The sequence below is a fragment of the Parasteatoda tepidariorum genome, chromosome 3 (assembly GCF_982258835.1).
Source record: "Parasteatoda tepidariorum strain Cologne lab strain chromosome 3, Ptep-v5.0, whole genome shotgun sequence".
Taxonomy (NCBI): Eukaryota; Metazoa; Arthropoda; class Arachnida; order Araneae; family Theridiidae; genus Parasteatoda; species Parasteatoda tepidariorum.
The window spans coordinates 53,547,262-53,563,452 of NC_141757.1; the positions used below are offsets into that span (position 1 = coordinate 53,547,262).

At 27.1% G+C, this 16,191-nt stretch overlaps 1 protein-coding gene across 3 annotated transcripts in view; it reads right to left on the reverse strand.

Moving 5' to 3' along the window:
• Positions 1-236: 236 nt before the first annotated feature.
• Edem2 (ER degradation enhancer, mannosidase alpha-like 2) overlaps positions 237-16,191 on the reverse strand; it is a 47,493-nt gene continuing 31,538 nt past the window's right edge. The window contains exons 10-22 of one of the 3 annotated variants that reach the window (XM_016060648.4): positions 15,837-15,962; positions 14,191-14,274; positions 13,145-13,228; positions 11,614-11,738; positions 10,133-10,292; positions 9,154-9,314; positions 8,071-8,200; positions 7,238-7,328; positions 7,053-7,156; positions 6,010-6,129; positions 5,840-5,885; positions 3,879-4,043; positions 237-1,941 (exon numbers count right to left, since the gene is read on the reverse strand). In XM_016060648.4, coding sequence (XP_015916134.2) covers positions 1,304-1,941; positions 3,879-4,043; positions 5,840-5,885; positions 6,010-6,129; positions 7,053-7,156; positions 7,238-7,328; positions 8,071-8,200; positions 9,154-9,314; positions 10,133-10,292; positions 11,614-11,738; positions 13,145-13,228; positions 14,191-14,274; positions 15,837-15,962 — 2,034 coding nt within the window. In that variant the 3' untranslated portion in view covers positions 237-1,303. The remainder of the gene's footprint in view (positions 1,942-3,878; positions 4,044-5,839; positions 5,886-6,009; positions 6,130-7,052; positions 7,157-7,237; positions 7,329-8,070; positions 8,201-9,153; positions 9,315-10,132; positions 10,293-11,613; positions 11,739-13,144; positions 13,229-14,190; positions 14,275-15,836; positions 15,963-16,191) is intronic. The other 2 variants (XM_016060650.4, XM_087159342.1) reach the window with 2 other exon arrangements.

The following is a 16,191-nucleotide window of genomic DNA, read 5'->3' on the forward strand; positions in this document are numbered from 1 at the left end:
TTAAAATAACATAGGTTTATTAACATGAGATCAAAATTTGATATAAATATAATTAAACTAAAACCTAATAATTAGCATGAGATTCATAGGTCATAAATATCTTCTGGCATTTGAGCCTTTAACATAGTTACAATCCAGAAGGGTTATATTTCATTATAATATTACCCTTATTAAATAAAAGTATCATTTTACTGGCACATAAATTTATTATTATCTACTATTTTTCCCCACCATAACCCAGCAGCATATTTTAAAGAAATAACACACACATTTTGCAGGGACAAAGCCTCCATTTCTAATGCAAATTAACCCTTTATGCTTCAAATGATCATAAAAAACATTTGAATTCAACATGTAAATGTGAAATAATGGAATTGAATTATCAGGAGTAATCCTAATACATTGTCAGAAAATTCATACTGAAGAATTAGAAATTAGTAATGTTGAAAAACAAATTTTTACTTATTTCAGAGATATTCGAGCCATTTTGTGCAATAACAAATGTGGAATTATATGGCAGTGATTTTCCAATTTATTAACTCAATGGAAATTTTAATATATTTTTCTGATTTTGTTTATAATTTTATATGTATATTGGTTCTTTAATTTTTAAATATAAGAATTTACTGATTTTTAAACCTGTTTGTTGAAATTTTTGAAAAGTTAAATATATTTTTACTAGGATGGACAACAACATTCTCAAACATTCTAACTTTCTCAAAGCTAATTAAAATTTTTCTTTAGAATATAGAAAAAAAAATCATTTGTAAGTTACAAATTAAAGAAATGATCTGTTTATAATAGCAATCGAGTAAAAAATATTTGCTAGAGTTTTGCTTACAACTAGACCAGAATAGCAGGTTTTTGCATCCTAAGCAGAAGGTTTAACAGAAAGTTTTACCAACAAAAAACTCAATCAAAACCGCAGTTCGTTTAAGTGAAAATAAGGCCTGAAGGATCTTTTGCCACAGCAAACTAGAGCCTTATGCAAGGAATTGTTGACTCTGTATATCATATAAAAACAGAAAAACTTTTAATTCACAATTTAAATCAATTGTATTATAAAGTAATATTAAAGCATAAAGGGTTAAAATACATATTTTTCCAATTATTGTTAGTCATGTGTGCGATAAAACAAGTGTGCAATGATTTGTACATCATTCAGGTAAATAAAGAATAATTGAAATTATTTTCATTAATAAATAGAGTTGAGCGAAAATGGAAAAACAAAAACCTGAAATGGAGGGAATGAAAAACCAAATGTTATAGAAACTTTTAACAAGCTTAAACTTCCCTACGGTCGTCATAAATCTTTGTCTGACAATCCTTGCTTACCAGTTCTCTCAACATATACATTACTTTCAACACTCTCTTCAGGCACCACTGAAGTCTTTGAGTCCTTGTGGAATAATTTTTTAATGTTCCTTAAAGGACAATATTTACAACTCATAAATTCAATAAAAGCACCTCTGTTTATGAGAGGATTTAGAGTCTTGGTGTCTGCACTTGAACAAAACAATCTGTCTTTGGCATTAAGGTTGAAAGTCTGCATTTTGACCAGTTCTCGTAGACGAGACAATATGATCTGCAGATCTTGATCTATCTCCAATATTTTCTCCTTTTTCATGAGTCGCTCCAAAGCAACGATGAAGTCTGTCTCCCGAGTTATTTGCTGATACGCATCATTGTCATTTTTGGCTGGACTGATGAAATCGTCATTGATTTGACTAGCAAGCTGATCCAGGTCGACCTTGAACTGCTTGAGATTGTGAAGCTTGCTCAGCAAGGATTGCACCCTTTGCTGAGCAAGAATAAAACCTCCTGCTTCAAACATTTTAGTGGAAGACTTGGGATCCACAAATGTGACTTCATCGGTTTCTTTGGGTTCCTCGTTGAATTCATTAGCAATTTCTTCATTGTGAACATCACCTTCATAACGCCCTATTGAAAAGAACAATTTTGTAATTTATACTACTTAATTAACTTTTTTTTTAAAAATAATAGCATCTGACAATTATGTCCACAATCATGAATTTCATCTTCAAGTTTTAAATTTAATTGAAAAAGTTTGTTAACAGATGGCACTGCTAACTGGAAAAACTATAAAACAATGTTTATGCTCCATACCAGAAACATCAGACTGTGCAATGTTGTTGCTGCAGCTGACAATTTTTTTTTTTTTTTTTAAATATAATTTTCTCAACTAGCAGTGCCATCGATTGAAGAACTTTGTAACTAATTTTGAAATTCAAGGAGAAAAAGTATCTGGTTTCTCAAGCGGAACATATTAAACTGTACATTTAGCACTCCTGACATTTTTCTTTAACTGATTTCTTAATACTTGGCCATTTTTAAGATACCCAGAATGTAGTTAGTTACTTTTTAGAGGTAAAAGTTTGAGAAAATTCTTTATTCAGATTTTCTATGGTTAGAAACTTTCTTCATAACTTACAAGTTACTGTAAAATGATTAAATGATGCAAATTACTGTAAAATGATATTTTGTCTAAGAAGTCTTCTAAGATGAGCCTTATTTTACAATAAATGATTATATAAACAGAGTAATAAAATAATACTTTATCCCTAAATTGTAAAGAATTTTCACTTTTGGGCACAGTTCTCTTACTGAGTTACATAAGATTAATTCTACTTACTGATTACATTAGCTGAGTTTTATTGCAAAAAAGCAAATAGCTTAATGTTCAGAGAAACCTAAAATCGATTGCTGTGTATAAAATTGGTTTCGCTCATCATATTTTCTTTACATGTGAAGTTTTTTTTTTACACCCTACATACCAGAAATTTGCTATTTAATAATCATAAGCAGGGTGTCAACTTATACACCGGGATACAAAGGCAATTATAATTTTCAATTTATTTTTAATCAAAAAATAAATAAACGTCAAAAACATGCTTGTTTTTAATGTCTTTAATTTGAATGGACCAGAAAAATTGATAACTTTTGATGAGAATTCAGTTTGACAATTACTGTATTCTATTTTCTATTCTAGCGCCTCAACCAAAGCTTGAGATTAATCTGTGATTGCTGGGACTTATATTAAGTCATTTTGTCATACAGTATTGGTATTTTGCATTGAAAAAATTAATTAATATTGTATTGAAAAGCTTAGAAAACTAATCATTTTATTTTTATCACTGTTATTCTTTTTTTCTGATTGATATTCCCTTTGCTTGTTAAATTTGATTATCAACAAAATAATTGTCAGTTTATTTTTAAATTCATAGAAAAAACTTAATAATTTGTATAATTTTCTGAATAGATTTATTTTCAAAGTTTGAAAGAAGATTGTAGAGCATATGATAACTGGTTAGGGGAGAAGAAAATTTGTCTCTAATTTTAAACTTAAATATTCAGATTTTTAATTAATACAAAATTAGATGGTTGCCTCAATTCTTCAGGTCGCATACATTCCAGGCCCCTATAGGGCAAAATAATGGAGTTGCTCTATTGGCCAGTCAACATTTGTAGCTTTTTTAACAGCAGAAAACTTTTTTAAGAATTGAAAACTGTAAACAATTAAAAAAAAACTGATGCTATTAATAATGTAAAACATTTCTCAAATGTAGTAAACATTAAAAGGTTTGATTTTAAAATGAAGAAAAATTTGAAGGAGCAACAAGCATAAAATTAAGCGATTTTCAGAATATTTTAAAACATTCATAAGATACCTTACTTATTAAAAAAATAATAAAATGACAACAGGGCGCATTTTTGACAGAAAGAGTGGTAACTGGTAGACAATTTTTTATTTGCCTTTTTTTTAGATTTAGTCGCCTTTTTGAAGGAGGTGATGGTTAATTTTTCCCTATAAATAAAATAACATTAGCTTTGAACAAAAAGTGATAAAAGTTAGTTACCAGAAGCTAATCCAACAATTATCTCTTGGTTTTTCTTGAATGCATCTAGAAGGATTGCAGCCTCTTCACTGAAGAGAAACACAACTGGAATAGTTATGTCATTCCTTCCATTCCCATCCATTGAAAATAATCTTGTCTTCTTTAAACTGGAACCAGGATTATTATCTACAGATAGAGAAAAAAAATTGCTTAAAATCTAACTGTAGAAATTCAAGCAAACAAATAGAAATTTTTAGAATGATGCTTAAAAGCTAAACACATGTTTTTTTATTTTAACCTCAATCAGAATTATTGATCCTATAAATTTTTTCTTGTGAATGATGATTAGTCATGAGTCATTTGACCTACAATACTCATTTAATATAAAGACATTTTTTTTACATATATTTCAGTTAAATTTAAAATTCATGTTAAAATAAATGATATGCAAGATATTGGATGACGCAAAAGATATCCAGGGATTTTCTTTTAAAATCCCTGGGTCCTCCCATTTACAAAAAAAAGAAAGATATATTTGCTGCCCTCTGTTTAAGAAACTAGAAATTTACTAACATCAAGAAATCTACTAACATGTAATTTAGTAAACAAGCTCATCAGCGCTGCTAACTGGAAAAATTATAAAATAATGTTTTTTATTGCATGAAACTATTAAAATTGAATTGTTAGTTTTGACCTAAGACAACGTCATTATGTACATGTAATGGTAGATATTATGAATTTTTCAATTAGACACTAGTTTCTTTCCTACGCCGAACACAGTTAATTGTAAATTTTCATCTAATTCTGCTATTTGTTACATAATTTTTTAAATTGTCGGCCATTTTTGGGATGTACAGATGTCAATGTGTTGAATTTTTCTTTATTGGTGCAAAGTTTTTCTCTCTTTTTTTTTAAACAAATTCGTTTTTGTAGCCATAATTTTAACTTTTAGACATGTACCATAATTTAGTCTTCTTACAGTGAGGGGGACTATAACATGTCATGCTCTACACTATGTTTTTGTAAATGGAAATGTTTCACACTTTTGTGCAGATATCTGTTTCGGCTTCAGCAAAGTAAAAGTGATAGGAACATAGGAAAGTACCCCCTCTAAGAGATCTTTTTGGAAGTAGAAACATAGCCAAAAGGTCAGGATGATAAGAGAAGTGATGAGAAAGAGAGACAAGTAAAATCCAACTTTGAAAAGTGCTTCTCTCAGAGATCCTTAAGAAAATAGAAACATAGTCATCAGAGTGGTACAAAAATATTTTATACTTTTGCATAGATATCTGCTTTGACTTCATCAAAATAAGGGTAATAGGAGAGGAAAATTCTAACGAAGAATGTTGGGAAGTGCCTATTTCAAAGCTCTTTTAAGAAATGCATAGATATCTGCTTTGACTTCATCAAAATAAGGGTAATAGGAGAGAGAAATTCTAAAAAAGAATGTTGGGAAGTGCCCATTTCAGAGATATTTTAAGAACTGCACAGATATTTGCTTTAAGTTTAACAAAATAGCATTGATAGTTATGGGAGAGAGAAATACAAAATCAGAAATTGCCTATCTTAAAAATTCTTTGCAAAGAAGAAAAATAAGTACAAAGTAGTCACGGAAATGTGAATTATTTTGCACAGATATCAAAATAATTTCCTCAAAACATTGATAGGAGATAGAACTACTAAATAAAAACTTTGGAAATGGCTCATCTTAGAAATCCCTAGCAAAGTAGAAATACAGAGAGAGAGAGAGAGAGAGAGAGAGTATATAATAACATGAACATGATATGATGATCTTTATGAGATACAAAGATTTTATGAGTGGAACATAAAAATGAATGGAACATTACTTAAAGTCTCAAATAAAAATAAAATGTAAAAGCCGGAGAAATTTTTTCATAAGTGAAAACACAATAACACATTATCCAAATATCTCAGGAAATCATATACACACCTAGTGAATAAGTTTGTTAAATGGAACTTACCAATAACTATACCACCAACAGCACCTGTCTGCTGAAGATAATGTGCCTATGAAGAAATATTACATTAAAATAATAATATGCAATCATTTCAGTTTTAACACAACATGTAGATTTCACTACATAATAATTGGTAAAATTGTTTAAGAAAGAAAAACATTAAAAATATATACCTTGTCTACAAACATGCAGTCACCTCGCTTTATGATGGCAATTTTACCTTGAAGCTCATCACCATTCTGTATAGGTGAGCAAGCTTTTAAAGGGCGTGCAATTTGGAGTTTAGCTTCCAACTAAAATGGAAAAACTTTTTGTTTATATTTTGGTTTTAGATTATCTCCAGAAATATGAATAACCTTGTTGTTAACTACTATGACAAACTACATTATCTATTTATTCCCCTTAAATTCAGAATCCAAACATAGCTATTTTTAAAGTCAAATCCGCTAAAATTAAATGTTTGGTTTAATTTTTTACTATAAAAATAATAAAATTATCATTGGTCATTTTCATCATAAGCAAAAAATAATTTGAATACTTGAAATTAAATTATATTAATTTTTTTTTCTATTAGAATTGTTGTGATCTGAAAAGAGTAGCTGAGAAAGTTTTATAATTCTGTAGAAACTGAAAGAATTAAGAGCTACTATTTAGAAATCACTCTAATTCAATTCAGTCAAGGCATTTTACCATTAACCGAATATCACTACAATGTAATGCATATCATTTACATTTCAAGGTAAATGTGGTTTCCAACATATACAAATTATAATTACCAATTCAACTTCTTTAGCAGGGTAAGATGATTTTTGTAAAAATTTATTATTTCCGTTAAAAAACAGTTAACCATATAAATGTCAAATTTGGCATTCTGTAAAATTCTTTTGCTAAAATTTTTTGCAATTTTCCACAATTTTACTTAGAAAAAAAATATTTTTGATAAAAGAAAAATTGCCCTCCATATTCTGTGAATGTAAAGTAAATTTACACTAGTGTATACATTAAAATGTAGTTAAATCCCTCTATAGAAGTCAAAATTAATGAAAAAATAGATAAAGACCCTTAGGTAAAAATTAAAATATTTCGCATTTGAAAAAATAGGGGTCGACAATTAATTTTGTCAAGAAAGTTTGCATCTAGCCGTGACACTTGCTAATATTAATTTTAACTACACAAAAAATATTAAACACAGATATTGATATTTTAAGAAACTTACAGGTGGTTTCCCTCTGAGGTCAATTCCAAATTTAGCGGGGCAGGCGGTCAGCAACGCTCTGAGACTACTTCCTTCGTCATGAAAGTAGACAGTCTGGTAATCATCTGTTAGGGAGAAATTTACAGTGATCATGCACAAAAAATTAATAAATAACAAAAAATGTTTTTGTCATGTAAAAAGTATACCCAATGAACCCAAGTGGTATAGACCTGTTGTTTGTCCAACTATTTCCTGCATGAACATAATGCCTTCTTGAGCCCTCTCAGAAGATTCAGCCTAAAAATATATCCCAAGAATAAATGATAGAGCAATGTTAACTCTTTTTTTAATGATACAAATAAGACAACGAGGATCTGATAAGTTTAACATTAAAAAAAACAGAATAACTTAGTTAGTTATGTAATCTGAAATGTAACACTAGCTGTGGCTACAAAGTCACTGCACGCGAAAATATATTTAGATGCTGGTTTGGAGAAGGGCAAACACAATGTAAAATATCTCAATCCACATTGATTGCCATTAATTATATTCAAAATTTGCTTACACGGTTTTATTTTGCACTTAAAGAACCAAAATATACCTTAAACTGCCCTTTGAATATCACTGATTTCAGAAAATATAGTAAGAGCCAGAAAAAATTGTTTTCCGGTACCTATATTTTTGGTTTCTCTAAAGTGATCAACTGGTAAAGCAGAATAGAAAGAATAAAAGAAATATAATAAAGATGAAGTTATTAAAAGCTAAGGAAACTAAATTGAATAGCAAAACCATCTAGCAAATACTAAAATAAATACATTTGTATGCAATTATACAATTCGTATAATGTTTTAATCATTGCGAATAAAATCTAAAACTGCATTTTAATAATTTATTACAGGACATTCCTTTAAAAATAACTTTTAAGCAAATAATGTCAAATAAAAAAGAAACATTTTGATACAAAAGTTTTTAATGGGTAATAACCTTTCCAATATAAGTTGAATATTATTAATATAATTTATGCAAAAATAATATTTACCATTGAAATATTGTGAATTAATTGAATTTTTCCATCTCCTAGTTTTAAAACGGTAATACCCATCTTTCTAACAGCTTCCAAATGTTCTTTATTGTTTCCTTGGAATTCAGATGCATGCAAAGTTCTAACGCTAAAATTAGAAACATTACAGATTGTGAATGAAATACAAAACAAAGTTTTTTTTAAAAGAGCAGATAACAATTTTAAAAAAAATTAAAATTATAAGGTTAACAAACATAGCATAATTGAAACTTTATGAAATAATTTAAATGGGACAGTAATTGGTACTAATAATTGTTTGTCCATTGCGAACCAATCATTTCACTAAAATATCAGCAAACTTAAGTTAAAAATGATCTCCAAAATCTTGAAAATTAAATTTACTGTTTAGTGTTCAATATTTTCTAGAGATTTCGTTATAATTATGAATTACAATCAATATACAAAGAACCTAATGTAGTAAAACTCAGACATAAAAAAAGACAAAAATAATAAAAAAATTTAACTCTTACAATGCAGACACTGGGAGGTTAGGGGGGGGGAGTGTTCAATGTGCAAATATTGAAATATCAATAAGATATATAAAAACATAACTTCTAATTAAGCCGTGAGATTTTTATTTTAGATTAAAAGTTGCAGATGAATTTCGACAGTGAAATTTAAATTTTTCTTAAATATAATTTGAAACTTCTTTGACCACTACTATATTAAAGAAAATAAAGCAATATATAAGGCTTAAAATAATCATTTAAAAATCCCTGCCAGTCAAATATTTTAAATTAAAACAGTCGCAACAATTATTTTACATTAAAAATGATCAAGGTTTCTCAAATAAGGTGTATAGGACATGTATTTTAATATAGCGATGAAAATTCTGTTAAAAAATACTCTTCCAAACACTACAGGGAAAGACAAAAAGAAGAAGACATAGAATAAGATGGTTAGATAGAGCAGAGAAGCGGTTAAAAAACTTTGGAGTCAATAGATGAAGAAATATAACATCAAAGAAATCTAGATGGGGTAAACTGACTGAGACGGCCTTGGCCAGTAACCAGTAGAAGTACCTAAGAAAAAGTAACTTACTGTGCTTTAGTAGATGGACATACTTCTTCGACAAGATTTTTAAGAGGGATGCGGATAGTTTGAGCAAAATTTCGTCCTTCAGGGAAAAGGTAATGAGTGTTAGGGCAACTATGGGTGAAATCTTCAGTGACACTCTCATCAATGTTCACTAATTTTGGAGACTGAAATAGAAATGAAATTAAAAATGAATAGCTTATTAATGTGCTGAAGGTTTGCGATAATAAAGAATATAGGTCATATTTACAGGTTATTTTAAAAAGCTAGAAACTATCATTTTTTTACACAGGAGGTGAATATTACTTACTACACCTAACTTCAGTAATTTTTGTGGTGACAGTAGGAAAGAATGGATACTTTAATATATTTCAGAATTTTATAAAAATACTTATAAAATTATATTAGAGTATAATACTTATAATTATAGTATACTATAATTATAACAGAACATGTAAATTAATTTAAATTAAAATCCTTCTAGCAGTCTAAAGAAGAAATAGGCATCTTTTAATAAAATTTTAAAAAATTCCGTTGTCTAATGGCTTTCTGATAATGAACTGTATAAGCTACATACATTAATAATTATATTATTAAATCAGCGTACCGATTTAATATTGTATTTAAAATAAAAAAAACTTTTATAAGAAGCATTTTAAACATCTTTTAATGATTTTTTAATTAGTAATATTGTTTCTTACTTAATAATTCATTAGTTTTAAAAAATTAAAATGAACCCGCATAAACCAGAGGGTATCAAATAAAACTTTAATTTACTACCACAATGTGTACGAGTTCAGATATTGTTAAAGGTTTGTAAATGAATGTTTTTTTTCGTTATTATAATAAACATAATATTTCAATTTCTGTTATAAAGTGATTTCAATTTTGGTATGCATTAAGATTTAAAAATATAATGGATCAAAAAATGTTTGAGAAGCTGTTGTAAAAATAAAGAAGTTAAATACAGTAAATGATTTCATACATCAAGAAGACTTGCATTGCTAATTCTAGCCAGACTAAGAGGTAACAAATGAGCTTCAGTTGTAAACACAAAATCGTCAACCTCCAAAGTTAGTTCATCTTTGTTTGCAAATAACAGATAGAGGTACTTCAAGGTTTCAGCTAAAACAAATGAATCCATCCTGAAAAAATATAATTAAGAGAGTATGTAAAAGTGGATGTTATTTTAACATATGAAAACAATGAGATATTTTTGAATTTGAGGCAATGTAATACAAAAAAGAATTATCACTGTTAATAAGGAAAAAGAGTTTTAAAGTAGAAGTGGAAGTTATTTTAATATATTAAAACTATGCTAGATTCTTAAATTTGAGGTAAAGTCACACAGAAAAGAAATATCACTGCTTATATGTAGAAAGAATTGTATTATGTGTAGAATTATACATAGAAAATACAAATAGATTAAAATTATATAATTAATTATAATTACAAGATAACTATTCTACTGACAAATCCAATTTCCCTGAGAATTCTAGAGTAAAATAAGAAAAGTTTTGCAAATTGTCTTGATTTCATATAATTTTAACAGTAATTTAAAAATTTAACAAAATATATTTATATGTATTAAAAACATATAAATTAAATCCAAGCAATTTTGTTTTTATTAAATTGCCAATCCTTTTTTTTATTGAAATTAATATGACACACACTAAGTTGATGATAAATTTCTCTAAAACTTCAGGGTTTTCCATTACATTGTTATATTCTCGGAGAATTCCAGGCTTTTCCTGTTCCTAGAGTGAGTAGTCACTCTGCAATTAGATTAATTGTAAATATGATAATAAGAAGGATAAAATTAATAAATAGATTTCTTCCGCCATACATTGGAACGATAAGAGTAACCAAAGATAATTTTGTCATGACAGAAGTAACAGTAGATATGAAAGACTTTAATGTATATTTTCTCAAAATTTTAATAATTTTACAACTTTTTTTTTACCTTGAAATAAATAAACATAAATAAACATCTTTCAAATATATAGCCCAATGAATTTTTATAAAATTTATCAGAAAATGAAATAGTATAAATTTCTTAGAACAATTACGATTTACTTGTATATGCAAAACTTCAAAATTAAAGCAGAAAAAAATCAATATGTTTTGAGCCCTCAAAACTCATTCTAAAGATACATGAATGGTTGAACAGATTGAAAATGAAAACACAAAGCTGTAAAAAAAAGGGAGGAAAAAAACTATGGAGCAATGGAAAAAAAAAACTAGATAGTCATGGGGAACAACTGTGTCCAAAAGAGGCAGTTCAAGATCACAATTGAACTAGATACAAGAATTATTTTCTTTTACTACACCCCAGCATAATGCATTCTTATTTAAGTGATTTATGTCAATTTGGTTTTCTTGAAAAATATTAAAACACTGAAAATTACTTTTGAAATGCATTTCACAATCTAAAGAGGGATTTGGAAGAGTAAGGAAAAAAATTACCTATCTTCATGACTGCCGGTTCTGACATCTTTTACAGCTGCAAAGCCACAAGGCACTCTAGCATATTTCTGAAGACTATTTAAAACTTTCTTTCCAACATCCAAATAGTATGGATCATTTGTAGCCTATGATATACAAAATTGCAAGCATTAAAAATAAAGCATCTCCTTAAGATAAAACCATAGAAAAGCAAGGTCAATTAGAATTAATTGAAAGAACAATACAAAAATATTTACATCCAATATTTAAAGATTGCATATTAGTTTAGCTAAATTTAAAGCCTTCTCATAATACAAAGTCTTAATAATTCATTAAATTTCAAAGTACTGTGTATAAACAGAAATATATCATACAAAAATGGGGAGGGGGGAATCATGAAAAAATACATGCACTTACCAAGTATCTGGTATAAACACAAGCTATAAATGTTTAATTTAAAAATTGACTTTAAAATTCAGATATTATATATTTTGATAAATTTAACTATTTTGTGAGAAAAATATCCAGCAAGTTAGAATCAAAGTATTTCAAGAAACTTAAGTGGAAAGACATGTTTTTCAATGTAACAACTTCATTAGCTTCAAAAATTAAAGAAGAAGTAGTCTACATATCTCAAGCTGTTAAAACAAATTGGTGAAAACATTTTGACTTTTTCTGCTTTAATTTTCGAAGTCAATGCAGTTGTTCGATTAACGAGAATATCTCTCTAAATATTGAAGTTTCTCATTGAACTGTTTCTTAAAAAAGCTAAACTTTATTCATTTTTTTTCTAAAAAAGAACTCAATTTAAAGTTTCAGTTTAGATTAGATTGATCAGCCTTGATTAGATTAGGCTTAGATTGTTTTTAATAGTTTAAATAACAAAATGATTGCGAAATGAATAATTATGAAAGTTGCCAAATAATTTTAAGCGAAAAGACTTTTAAAAATTCAAAGTAAATGCAAAATTAACATCAAAAGTAAATTATTTGTAACTAAAATAAGAAAAAGTTTGGTATTAATTTAAATATTATAGAAAGTTAAAATAAATCAATACCAATTAGCATGAAAAATATATTAATATTGGAAATTTTTATTCTTAAAAATGAATAAAAACAGATTACTCATTTCTAATTAATTTTCAAAGATTATATATATGCATGCAATACTTAAAATGATAAATAAACTACTATAATTATAAAACTTTGAAAAAACTAGTTAAGCATTAAATTATAAATTTTTGAAGTCTCTGGCAATTAATAAAATTTAATGAGAATATATAATTATCTAAGGCATAAATAAAATTGAAAAGGAAGGAGAAATAAATTCAGAATGTAAGTTTCTGAAATAAAATTTTTAAGTTAAATTGATTAGAATTTTAAGTCTCACATATAGAAAATGTTCAAATAGTTACAAAATTTTATAAACAGAATTATTAAATTTAAACAGCAAAATGTCATTAAAATTGTTCTTAACTAAATTCACAGATTAAAATTTATCTTTTAAAACTTTTTGTTAAAAGTTTAAAAAATTATGAATTGATTATGTTTACTTTGTATAGGAAATAAGTGCTTTCTACAAATTCAGGACGCAATGGATGCTGACCCCAATGAACTTGAAAGTCAACTGTAAAGGCCTGCAGAAAAAAATAAGAATTAATAACAATTAACACATTTTCCATAGTAGAATACGAAGAAGAAAAAAATTGGAACACCTGAATAATTTTGAATAAAACAACCAGGTTTTCACATGCTAATTTGTCACCTTAATACAAAGGATAAATATTAAAAAGGCCAATTTTTAAATGTAGGCCATAGTTTAGGGTAGAAAAAATGCAATTTCTTAAGATAAATTTCTTAACAGGGCTCAAATTATATACTCTTAAAAATGTGGGGGTGAATTGCAATTTGAAAAACATTGCTCACTTGAACACTTTAGTCAGTAGTAGTTAAAGCAAATAAAAAAAAATAGTGCAAAATAATGAAACTATAAAAAAAAAAAATTTTATTATATAAAATTTAATTCAATAATGACCAAAATGATGAGATTTAAAATGAAGAAATCCAAATCTATTTGAATTAAATAGAGTTGGCTAAAGAAATAAAAAAATTTTATTCCCTTTAGGATTACTTAAAAAAAATAATAAATAATTGAAAAAAAAAATTATTTTTTTGCTTGAAACTATCTTTGCATAAATTAATTATATATTTTTCAGAAAATTTTTCATTTGCTTACAAATTTCTTAAGACATGGCATACTGTGTAAAAGAAAAATTAACATTAAGGAGTTTAAACTTTAGACCACTTTCCCAACATATTTTTTTTCATCCATCCCTTTTTTTTAAAAAAAAAAGTAGAACCAAAGAATGTGGTTGCACTTCATCTTTTGAGGAACATTATTTGATCCATCAAAACAAAAAGATATGTTTACTCAGAAAAAGTACATTTCTTTGTCTGATTTCATAACTTAAAGGTATTATCTGCACTAATTAAATAGCTCTACTAAAGTATGTGGATATACATTCAATATATTGAAAGCCAGTCATGGTCTATATATTTTTGTTTAAGCTATTTTCATCATAGGTTTAATTGCTTTTACCTCTGGTAAAAAATTATGCCTCTGCATAACTTGATACAACATTTCATGGGTTTCAATGGCTGGTTTTATATCTCCCTTTAGAACCTAAAAATGAAATGGAGAAATATAACAGTTTTATAAACAAGAAGATTAAATTATTGATATTGTATAAATATTTCATAAATTGAGGAAAACATAATTTGCAGAATAAAAGTATTTAAAAATAAAAATAACTGTATTTTAAAATAAAAAGTGAAAAAATATAGGTTTTTAAGTGTCTTATAAACAATTTATTTATGAGTTGTCCAGTATTTATTATTCATTAAAGTGTCAAGCATTTTTAATTACCTGAGCTGAAAAATGAAGAAAAAAAATCAAAGATTTCTAAACATCATTAATAGGAAAATTAATCAACACCAGGAATTAGTTTTCACATTAAGATACCCCAGTGTGAAAAAACAACTTTCAATAAACCTTAATTCACACTTTGAACTAAAAATTAACTAATGCAAGAAATACTTATTTTTTAATAGATGCAGTTTTTCTCAAATAATACTTTTCAAAATAATATAGAATATTTTAACTCCTATCTCAAAACCTACTATTATCATTTCCAAACTATCAATAACTTGCATGATATAATCTTCAATTTATGTTTAGTATATCTGTCTAATTTAAAAAACTCAATGTGTAACCTCAGAAATATAAACAAAACATTTCATTAAGAAGTCCTCCACAAAGACAAATTTATCCCAATACTTGATCCCTTGTTTTCTGGATTGGGTTCAAAATTACAAGGCCACAGAGTTGAACACTGGTAGTCCTAAACCCAAAATTGGGTCAACTGTTTAACAGAGGTTATAAAAAATAAAAATATATCACAATGCATGACTTGCAAATTGACATGCAATGTGAGAGGAAGTCATAAAAATTTCAGTCATTTTGCTTGAAGTTTCTTTCTTTTGTGCTTTTTTGTAGGAAAGATTATTATTATTATTTTGAAATATACTCCAAGAAAATCAAGAACATATTAAAGATTCTTTCGCGAAATTCGGGGGACCCTGATCTTTGCTATTGACGTTATAGAACCATTTTTTTGGAATTAACATTTTCTCTTGTTATAGATTTATTACTTTTATTTATTTTTGATTAGTTTAAAGATTTTTAATTGATAGTGTTTTTAACATAAGTTAAATTGCGATACATCGCTATATCACAATGTCTAACAGACAATATATCACAATATAAAATTTCTTACATCGCCCAGTCTTACAAGTAACCCTTTTATTTGAATGCCCATGATTTGATCGAATCATTACGAGCATATGGTCACTCTCACTAGTGCATGAGTAGGTGCACTAGTTTACTATAATTATATTTGTTATTTAAATAAATATTTGGTATAGAAATTTATTGTATTCATGCAGTGACAATACGCTCATTATGATTCAATCTAAATAATAGAAATCAATTGAACGGATTACATGAAATGGTGCTTGGCCCTAAGCAATATTGCCAAATAGTAAGTTGATACCTAACACACGTCATTGAAAAGTTCTGAAATTAATATGTTTTGTTTAAAGATAACTCCAAGTTTACCTTGACTTCAAAGTAAATAAATAATAATTAAAAAAAGGAAAAAAAATATATGTATGTAAATAACTAACTTGTAATCCTGGCCAGAAAGCTAGTAAGGCATCCATAAAATTCCTTGAATTAGTATGTGGTCTATGCATATGAACATCAACAAGTAATGGGCCTTGACTAACATACTTCATAACTGCAGAATAGTGCTAAAAATTATATCAATGTATTAATTATTTTAAGTGGGGATCAATTTACAGCATTTGGTTTTTAGTATAGAACAAAATGTAATAATTTTTTTTTAAAATCTAGATTAAAAAACAATTTTTTTATAGAATAATTTAATTTAATGGTCACAAGAAGCACTTAAAATTTTAAATTTGCATTTTTTCACAGAGGAAAACAATGAAAACATTTAAAAAGTGTAAAGTACATCAT